Source organism: Crocodylus porosus, unplaced genomic scaffold, assembly GCF_001723895.1.
Source record: "Crocodylus porosus isolate Cpor-Errol unplaced genomic scaffold, CroPor_comp1, whole genome shotgun sequence".
Taxonomy (NCBI): Eukaryota; Metazoa; Chordata; order Crocodylia; family Crocodylidae; genus Crocodylus; species Crocodylus porosus.
The window spans coordinates 24,114,762-24,125,784 of record NW_017728911.1 but is presented as its reverse complement, the minus strand read 5'-3'; the positions used below and the strand labels follow the sequence as shown (position 1 = coordinate 24,125,784).

The following is an 11,023-nucleotide window of genomic DNA, read 5'->3' as shown; positions in this document are numbered from 1 at the left end:
GCGCTGGCGCGGAAGCCGCTGCTGCGGTGCGGGGAGCAGGCGCTGAGCTACGCGCAGGCGGAGCGGCGCAGCAGCCGGGCGGCGCGGGCGCTGCGCGAGTTCGCGGGGCTGCGGCAGGGCGACTGCCTGGCCCTCGTCCTGGGCAACGAGCCCGCCTACGTGTGGCTCTGGCTGGGCCTGGCCAAGCTGGGCTGCGCCATGGCCTGCCTCAACTGCAACATCCGCGCCAAGTCCTTGCTCCACTGCTTCCAGTGCAGCGGGGCCAAGGTGCTGCTGGCCGGCCCAGGTGAGCCCGGGTGTGGCTTTGTGCCAGCGCCAGCACGGGGTGCAGCTCGCCCCGCTCGGGCACGGCAGAGGGTCGCGCGTCTCCCGGTGCCCGGTCGGCAGCGGAGGCTCCTCCTGCACGAAGTCCGCTGGAGGCGGCGGGGCTTGGGACGGGCAAAGGAGGCAGCCGGTTGCTGGATCAGTGCCTTGTCAGAGCGCCGAGCCCAGGTCCTTCCCATCGCAGCACGTGCAAGGTGCTTGGGATGTGTCGAGGATGCTCCGACTCAGGTGGCACGCAGCCTTCTCGACTTGCGGGTAGCATTTGCACTTTCAAAGACCGTAGTAAGGGTGAACGCCAGAAACAGAAAGAGCTGATGGGGCTGCCACAGGTGCTTTTTCTGTGATGCAAAGAAGTCAGCCCTCCGGCCTCGCTAACACAAGAAACAAAATAGCCATCTTCGTCATAAAAAGAAATAAGAATGATTTACAGTAACCTTCAGAGAATTGCATTCAAATCGCATCAATCCGTGTCAAAGCTACGCAGAGCCATGGGATAATGCGGAAATGCTGTACTGTTGCAAGTGGGGTGCGACTTGTCAGAGAAATTAAGACAGTTTTATTCCAAGTTGCTGATCCTGTAGATCTTATGTTTACTTTTTAAAAATTGGGTAAACGACCTCCAGGGTGGATTTAATTTCAATCAAATCATTGTAAATCATGATTTAAATCACAGGTCATTGTCTTCTACAAAAGGTGCATTCTTGTTGTTTAATATAACCTTAATACATATTATTCACAACTCAGGGATAGATGTAGGTTTCATTCTTAGTAGATACAACCTATACATTTTAAAGGAATGATTCATTTTGCTTATTTTTTAAATATCAAAATAAGCACATGTATTTTTGAATTTTTAACTACTTTAGTTTTGTGAAATGTGTTTTTAACAAAAATTAAATAGATTATGTCAGCCAGGTTAGCATGAGAAACTTAAAATACTGGGTTATGCAGCAAACTCAGTCATCACCATCCTCTTCCTTTTTATTCATAAACTGGAGAAGAAAGACAAGCTTTCCTGCTTTTTCAGTTCCCAAGCAATTTCTCAATTTAGAATGAGCTAGTCCAAAGGAAGAAAATATTATTTCTACACTTGCAGAAGAAGCTGCTGCTGTTAAAAGCTGGATTATCGCTTCAGTAGTCTTTGATGGATCCAGGTGCTTCAGTGACTTCCACCAGTTCACTGGTGTGACTTTCTTTAAAACCTCATCAGCAAACATATTTCTTAGCCCTGAAATTTATTGTAGTTGGTATTATGGAGAGATAATTGCTGGATACCCTTGTCATAGCCAACTCCTCTTCCTCAGCAGTTATGGATTGGCCCTAGTACCAAGTATTGAGAATATTGGCAAGAAAATGAGCTGGAAATAGTACTTGATCCATTCATTTTGTTAATGCCTGTAATTTAACTCTGTCATTGTATTGTTTTTTTTTAAAGGTCTCACACAGTTCCTTCCAAATTTCAACAGCATCAGCAATAAAACAGTGATTTCCCTGCACTTTGTTCAAGGCTACGGAAATAGGCTTCAGGATAGTCAGCATACGGTCTACAATTCTCTTTAACCTAATGTTGAGAACTTTGGCTATGACAGTTCCATCTATTTTGTCATGATTTTGTTCACAAATTGTCATCAGATTAGGCTTGTTTTCAATATATCGCTCAAAACAGTCCATGGCTGAGCTCCATCACGTCTTGTGGGACAGTTAGTTTGGTTCCTCCTGCTTTCTTCAGAGCAGCTGCTGCAAAGTGGTTGTTACAGGAGTATTTTGCAATTTCGACATTAGTCTTTGTATCTGGAGCACTGAAGTCTTTGGCTAAGAGCTGCATCAAATGAGCGTTGCAGCCATATGTTAATAGCTTGGGGGTCGCTTCACCTTCTTCTAGATTTCTTATCTTTGATACATTTGCAGCATTGTCTGTGACAAAGCTGCATACTAGACACTTGATTTTTTTCACAGTTTGTTATAGCTTTTACTGCTACTTCTTGTAAGTATTCTGCTACATCATTTCTTGATGTATCAGTTGTTTCTGTAAGGTAGACAATCCCATCTGTTGTCACACAAGCACATATTATTGGATCATTGTGGCCTTTGCTCCACCCATCAAGACTCAGGTTAACAATTTTTCCCCTCTGGGCTTTTTGCGCACGGTTCAGTTTCTTTCTTATACATTTTATCCAGCAATATTGTCTCAAATAGTCTATAATTAGAAGTTACAATCCCTATTCTATGATGGTATCTTTGAGTTTTACCATATCTTAAATTAAAATTATCTTTATATCTTTTTTTCTTTTTAATCTTAAAAATACGATGACATTTTTAAAAATCTGATTTAAATTTAAAAAATCTAATTATTTTTAATCCACCCTGAGGATTCACCAGTTCATTATCAAATATATCTTTGGCTGACTGGGGCAGGTCAAAAATTATAGAAAACATCCCCTTTTGCATGTAGAACATGTAACTTATTCTGGGTCAGTCTTGCAAATTCTTGCGTATGTATTTTGGTATTCCAGACATGTCTAAGATCAAAGATGCACATGAACATTTGCAGCATCCAGGACATTAGAGAACTGAGCAGTATGTTCTTACCATTAGACACCAGTCAGGCTGTCAAGACTTTGTTCAAACATGTATTTCAAATGTATCAAGAAAAAAATATATACCATCTTTCTCACTGTTGAACATGTAGAGAGGTAGGGGCATATTCTCAGCAGGATTAATTAATGTGACTATAAAAGGCAACATTGCTTTTACTTTCCTGATTATGGTGCTGTCTTCATCTTCAGCACTGATAAGGGCAGAGTTCAAAATATCCATTGAAGTCAATGGAGCTGTTCCAGTTCACACCAACTAAAAACCTGGCTACTGTTTCTCCACGTGCCACCAGTTTTCATAGTATGTGCTTGGGGTCAGATTTGTCTGTTAGGCAAAACTTCCTTTGACTGACATGAGTTGGGAACATTTGTATGAGTAAATCAAGCAGTATTTGGTTCTGGATGCTCACTTCATTCAGGCAAGCCGGTCTGCAACAGTGGTTGTTTGAGTGATGTTGGTGAGGGTCCCTTCAAACATTTGAATATGTTTGTTCACAGGGCAGTTGTCATGTCCCAGTTTTAAAAGGCTTTTTGTGTGCTTTGGAGTATACCTGTAAGATTTTTGCATGATGTTATGAAAATGTAGACTCTCCCTTTTGTTTCCATTCATACAGCTGTCTGGTATTTAAATCATGGCTTTGAGTTTTATTTAGGAAAGCAGCCAATTTGCTGGTAACTATCCCATCCAAACTAGATCACACTGTTTGTCCAACACAGCAGAGGAGAGACACTAACCATCATACTGTACACCAAAATAAGCCATGAGTTATTTTCTGCTTTGCCCCCTTTTTATTGTAATGTTCACTTTTTCTCCCCCTTGCATTGAGACTTGCTAAGAATGGAATTCTTCTCTGGGCAGAGAGCATGGGGGATTTACATGGTATCAAGCCATGGGCAGGCACTCTTCATTTTGTATTAGGAGGTCAGTTCAGTACTTTTTGTGGCAATTTTGCATTGGGTGGAAAGAGGCTTTAAAACCCTCAGCACAGGAGCCCTACATAGGAGGCACAGAGGTGGCTAGATCACCTGTGTGTTCCCCACAAGGATCAGGCCCAAAAACAGGAAGAAATTTGTCTGGAGCATTTCTTTTTCCCTTATTCCGGCTTTGTCCTTACTAGTAGTGAAGGTTGAGGCACAAACTGTTTCTCCTCGGTCCTTTCACCATGTTCTGAACTGACAGGTATGGGTCACCGTAAGTGCCATTAGCACAGAATCTAGCACAAGACAAACCTTGGTGAAATTAACATGAACTAAATTATTTATTCTTTTGTTCTTTAAGAACTGAAATCAGCTATTGAAGAAATATTACCAAGTCTGAAGGAACAAAATGTTAGAGTCTTCTACCTAAGCAGGACATCTGATACGGACGGGGTTGACAGCTTTCTCGATAAAATGGAAAGTGTTTCAGATGAGCCTACCCCACAGTCATGGAGATCAAACGTCACTTTTAAAAGTGCTGCCCTGTATATTTATACTTCTGGCACGACAGGTAATGTAAATATGACAAAAACTAGGGAAATGGATGCATTAAAATGCCATATTAATTGAAGTTTATTTTTCCTTTGTAAACTTAAATTTGTAACCAGGAGCATTGTAATTTTTTTTAAAAATCTGATTTTGTCTGAAAATACCTACCAATGTTACAAGCAATACTTAAGTTTTTTGTACCTGAAAGAGATTAAAGAAAATAAAATATTTCTTCTTTAACTTTGTGCTTTTAAAAGTACTTTTACATACAGTTGAGGCTCCCTTGTTTAAGGCAAGATTCTAGCACACCAGTAGAGGAGAGAGAACCCTTTGGAGCACAGGCAAATATGACTATAAAATCTCCCAGATTGCCCAAGAAATTCAAACAGATGCAGTGCCAGGCACTACTGTAAATTTGGACTTCTAAAAATTGCTGAGGTTTCAAAGTGATGATGCCTGTTAACTATTGTGAGCACATTTGAAAGTAAACATTTTGCAATTGTATGTCAGTGTATAGAGCTATTTGGTTTTGTGTTGTCTTTTTTTGGTAGACATGCTTGTTAGACAAATATTCCTTCCGTTATATTATTTAATGTGGCATTCATTTATAGCCTTTTGAATAGAGTTTTGTGCTTGAATTAAAATGGAACCAAGTTTGGGCCCTTAAAAAAACATTGAAGATTTGATCCTCAGTGGTACAGAGCATCAGTAACTGCCACTTGTTTCAAGAAGAAGTCAAGTTGTGCTCTGAATGTTGAATATGTTAGGAGCTCAGATCCCACCAGTCACTAGGCAGGGTAGTAGTCTCATTGGAAATGTTCCTGGGAGTAAGGATTTCTAGACAAAATGGTAGTGGAGCATAAATGGTAGTGGGCAAACATAGTGTCCATATTTTAAAAAGGGAAAAAGGAGGATTCAGGGAACTACAGACCAGTCAGCCTCACATCAGTCCCTGGAAAAATCATGGAGCAGATCCTCAAGGAATCCATTTCTAAGCACTTGGAGGACAAGAAGGTAATTAGAAACAGTCAGCATGGATTCACCAAGGGCAAGTCATGCCTGACCAACCTGATTGCCTTCTATGATGAAGTGACTGGCTCTGTGGATGCAGGGAGACCAGAGGATGTGGTATACTTTGATTTTAACAAGGTTTTTGCTAAAATCTCCCACAACATTTTCACAGGCAAGCTAAAGAAGTATGGGCTGGATGAATGGACTGTAAGGGGGATAGAAAACTGGCTGGAGCATTAATCAATGGTTTGATGTCTAGTTGGCAGCAAGTATCAAGTGGAGTGCCCCAGGGGTCAGTCCTGGGCCTGGTTTTGTTCAACGTCTTCATCAATGACATGGAAGATGGCATAGAGTGCACCCTCAGCAAATTGTCAGATGACACCAAGCTGGGGGGAGTAGTAGATACTCTGGAGGGTAGGGCTAGGATTCACAGTGACCTAGACAAATTGGAGGATTGGGCCAAAAGGAATGTCATGAGGATCAACCAGAACAAGTGCAAAGTCCTGCACTTGGGACAGAATAATCCCATGCAACAGTACAGGCTGGGGACTGACTGTCTGGGCAGCAGCTCTGCAGAAAAGGACATGGGGGTTACAGTGGACGAGGGGCTGAATATGAGTCAATAGTGTGACCTTGTTGCCAAAAGGCTAACGGCATACTGGGCTGCATTGGTAGGAGTGTTGCCAGTAGGTCCAGGGAAGTGATTATTCCTCTCTATTCAGCACTGGTCAGGCCACATCTGGTTTATTGTGTTCAGTTTTGGGCCCCCCACTACAGAAAGGATATGGACAAACTGGAGAGAGTCCAGCAGAGGGCAACAGACATAGTAAGGGGGCTGGAGGACATGACTTATGAGGAGAGGCTGAGGGAATTTGGCTTATTTAGTCTGGAGAAGAGAAGACTGAGAGGGGATCTAATAGCAGCGTTCAACTACCTGAAGGGGGGTTCAAAATAGGATGGAGCTGGACTCTTCACAGTGGTGGCAGATGACAGAACAAGGAGCAGTGGTCTCAAGTTGCAGCAAGGGAAGTTTAGGTTAGATATTAGGAAGAATTTGCTCACTAGGAGGGTAGTAAAACACTGGAACAGGTTACCCAGAGAGGTGGTGGAAGCCCTTCTTTGGTGGTTTTTAAGACCCAGCTAGACAAAGCTTTGGCTGGGATAATTTAGTTGGGGCTGGTCCTGCTTTGAGCAGGGGTTGAACTAGATGACCTCCTGAGGTCCCTTCCAACCCTCATTTTCTATGATTCTACGATAAATCCCAGTCCCTGAGGAATGTTGTGCATCCCCATCTATCACACAAGGTTTGTGTTCAAACTGTTTGGTAGAGGGTAGCTCTGTTCAATGGAAAGCACCCTGATGTGATGGAAAAACATGCTTAGAGGGGGAGATGCTACTCTTGACCATATAGTTGTTAGGTGTGCACAAGCCTGTAGCACTACAAGTGAGCTAAATCACCCCAGCTTTATACCTGCTTCATCCAGCAGGCTAGAGTTGTAAAGTGCCCAACCCTAATGCAGCCTGTGGTGACTTGGAGAGAGAGGAAATCCTTGCTTCTGACCCCACCTTGAGCACAATCTTGTTTGTTACAATTACTAACCATATGAAAAAGTGCATCTTTTCTCTTGTCTTTTCACAGGTCTTCCAAAGGCTGCCATGATTACCCATGAACGCATAATGATAGCTTGTGGTTTAGCCACTGCAAGTAAAATTACTTCTGAAGATATAATATATACTACCCTGCCACTGTATCACAGTGCTGCCCTCCTGCTTGGACTCCATGGATGTATCATGCAAGGTAGAATGCACTTGACAGTTTCAATGAGTTACTGCGCACCTAGGATGGGAGAGCAAAAAGTATAGGCAGAGCTGGTACTGGGGCTCCAGTTCAGCCTCTTAGCTGATGCACCCGCTGGTGAGCTATAATGGTGGTTGCAGTCCCTGAGTACCATTTGCATGGAAACTTGGGGCACTGGATGGCCATATTCATGAAAGCCATGGACCTACTGCTGACTGCTACTCTTTGGCTTTCATGGTGCCAGTGGCACTGCTACTCCATTCTCAGAACCAAGTGGCATATATCTGCTTCCCTTGTGCAGCACAACCACAGGGCTAAAGAGATGCAGTGCCACAAATTTAATATAGTCTGAATAACCCCTGGCTTTTTGTTAGACAGTATTAGACTACAAAGCTAATTGCTTGACATGGATTGTATATGAACATACTTATGAGAACTATCACTTTTTTTTTTTAAAGATGAAGCTGTATGGTGTGTCATCCTGCAAGGTTCCTACTCTCCTGCTACTGAGGAAATGGTACACATTTTCTTCACAGTAGAGTTATGGTGCCTCAAGTCTTTTACTTTTTCTTCTTTTTGTGTAGGTGCAACCTTAGTTTTGCGCTCCAAATTTTCAGCAACTCACTTCTGGGATGACTGCAGGAAATACAAAGTAACGGTTATACAGTACATTGGAGAAGTGCTTCGGTATTTGTGCAATATGCCAAAGGTAACTTTCTGTAGGAGAGTGATTTTTTTTTTGCCTCTTTGCAAATCTGATAATTACATATGTGACCTGGATTACCTGTGTAATACTACTAAAGCTAGATTTTAGTGTATGATCTGTGGTCTATAGAGAATGTATTCTATGGTGCATATTGCTTGACTTTGTTTTTAATTTCTCTTTGTATATTGCTGACTAGCTTTATAAAGTCAATGGGTTTGGAGTGACATTGCAGTCATGATGGTCCAAGGAATATGTGAGAAGAAAAGGTTTTTTCTTGGTAATATATTTTAGTGGAATGACTATATTGTGTGGAGAGAGATTGGACAATTTTTTGGCACCAAGTCAAAAAGTATTACTATTAATAGCAACTAGATCTTTGTTCAACTGTTTTCCAAATAACATTGTCACTACTTTTCTAAAAGTTTCTGATTTAAAAAATAATTACCCCAATGACTATTTTGAGTAGCACATTTTATATAATATTGGTGTTTTATTTTTTTAAATCAGAAACTACATATATAGCTTTTTCTACCTGAAGAACAATGCAATTTCAATGGAACTTTAAAATTACAGTCAGGCCCAGACCCTTGTTCTAAATAGTACACAGTATGCTCATGTAATATTTTTTCAAAAAAAAAAAGTATCAAAGTCTTGAACTCAGCATTTTTCTCAGTGGTCTTAGAATCATATAATCATAGAGAATAGGGGTAGAAGGGACCTCCATAGGTCATCTAGTCTAACCCCGTGCCTGAGGCAGGGTCATCCTTATCCGTCCATCCTATACAAATCCATAATCTAACCTCGTAGTAAAACCACCGTTAACTCTGACACAACACAAAACATAACATCCTAATCTGCCACAGGTAAAGCAGGGGAACCATGGCAGCCAATGTGCTACTTGTGTAAAAGGTTGTCAATATATGCTCAAGAGATCCCAGGCAGAGGGCCATGCCCCCTGCTACAGAGGAAGAGAAAGCCCCCACAGTCCATACCAAGTCTTGGTGGAGGATACTATTCTATGAGCAGTCAGGATTCTTCTTTCAAATGAACATGCAATTAAAATGAATAGGGGAAGCTTGCACCTACTATGATCTATCTGGCCGAAAACCAAACGTGAACAAAAGGTCCAACTGGGAAATCAAGCACCGTGTCGTTTTACATCTATACAACTAGAACTGGTTTTCAGTAGGCAAGAAACTCTAAACCCAGGATAGCTGGTCACATGAACTTTACAGGTGGAAGTGTTAGAAAAACTATCCAAATGAGCAGACTAAAGGAATGTGGCTGACTGATAGCATCATCTTAGTTTACTGATACTTTGAGATCCTCATAATCCAACTTAATTGATCAATTTGATAAATACGTTAACTAACCAAGCCCAATAACATTTTATGTAGTGTTTTTTTAGAGCATACACAGCTGACTAGCAATTAGAGCAGTGTTAGACAGTGCAAATATGATGTAAAACATATCCATTTCTTTCCCCTGCCCTCTCCTACCTCCATTCTATGCCTGTGTGGAATGTGGCCAGGATAAATAATCGACCCAAACTTTCTTGCCAATTTTATTTTCTTGACATACAATATCAAATATGAGGGCTGGCCTCTGATTTCAGTCATGGGTTTCAGCAGGGTTATTCTAAATTGGGCTTAGGGGTGCAAGCCAGATCAAAATCAGGCCCCTACTTTTGTACAGTGTTTCTGTATGACAGTTGGATCAAGATGAGCAACGAATTAAAGTGACCGTGTAAGTGGGTGAAAATGAGGCTTTGAATCAGACCACCAGTGAAGAGCATCATCCAAAGTCCCACACAGGATTATCAGAGAAAGGTGTGGTAGCGAGGCCTAGTGGAGATATGAGTTGACCTAGAGAAACTGGACTTTTCTGCTGGGCAGTTAATACACCAGTAGTGCAGTGAATACTAAGGTCTAAAAACTGAAGACAGCAACTGTTCATCCAGAGTTGCAGCAATACTGCCAGGACTGTGTAATATTAAAGATAATTGTCCTCCCACAAGACATCCTGATCCTTCTAGCACTGATAAGGACCCATGCTAGGTAAACGTGCCTTACTCTGTGTGCTAATATATTCAATATTGGTTACTGCCTGTAATTGTGAAATGGGGATTGTTTTGAAGATAGAGGCAAGTGAATGATACCATGTACTCATATTTTACTGAATTTTGTCCTTTGACAATTGGGCCACTTTCAGTTGTGCAATGTACTGGAAGCACAAGTAGTACTGGACTTCGCTGCATTTAACCAGGACCAGGCTTGAACAGCTGTTGGCAGCTTTGCCACCCAGTAAGAGGGCAGTTCAGACACTCAAGGTGAGTGGGCTTAGCAAGGCTAGAAATTCAGGTAAAACAGCTTAATCACTAAAGGTGACCTGCTCATTAAATTAGTTACATAGATGAGAAAATTGCAAGGTTAAAGTTGAAACCAAATGAAAGAACTGAAATGATGGGGTAGTGTAATTGAGTGGCACTGGGCAAGGAAAGCTGGCTTTCTCACAGGTATTATTCATTACTGGTGGCAGCTTATCTATAAAAGATCAGATTTCATCTCAGATCTACACAAGTTACTTTTCACTGCTGAATACAGGAGTGGTTGTTTACATCAAAATATGGGATTCAGCATCTTTAGAGAAAGCACTTGAATACAAGCAAAGTCTACAGGCTTAGTGTTTAATGCCGGGGTCCCTACATGCATTGGTTTGAATGGACATGTCTCCAGAAAGCTGCAGTTAACAGCTTATTGTGTATAAGACCTTGTGGAAATTATTATTTGTAGTAAAATGGCAGTGAGAGGGCTCCAGGGTCACTGCACTAGGCTTTGTAGGGGCATAACAGAGAGGCCATTTCTGCCTTGAAGAGCTTATGAGTCTAGGCAAGTTAACCTTAATGAGCCCTCCTCTTCACTGCTTTCCTTATTACACCAGCAGCCTTTCTGCAGACTTATCATTTATTTCTTTTATACATGCATGGAATAGAAGGTTAGTATTAGCCATAATTTTACTGCTGTAATGCAGGACCTCCACCTAACCCAGGAGGTGCACAGCCCCACCAGGGAAGACGCCTTGCTGGACCTGGTGCTGGCCACAGAAGATGACCTGGTGAGGGGG

General features: G+C 41.9%; 1 protein-coding gene across 1 annotated transcript in view; it reads left to right on the top strand.

The window, feature by feature from the left end:
• Positions 1-11,023, top strand: part of SLC27A2 (solute carrier family 27 member 2) — a gene marked incomplete at its 5' end in the record, with an annotated part of 25,447 nt that continues 14,424 nt past the window's right edge. Inside the window, 4 exons of the mRNA XM_019533166.1 lie at positions 1-286; positions 4,198-4,407; positions 7,036-7,194; positions 7,779-7,903. Coding sequence (XP_019388711.1) covers positions 1-286; positions 4,198-4,407; positions 7,036-7,194; positions 7,779-7,903 — 780 coding nt within the window. The remainder of the gene's footprint in view (positions 287-4,197; positions 4,408-7,035; positions 7,195-7,778; positions 7,904-11,023) is intronic.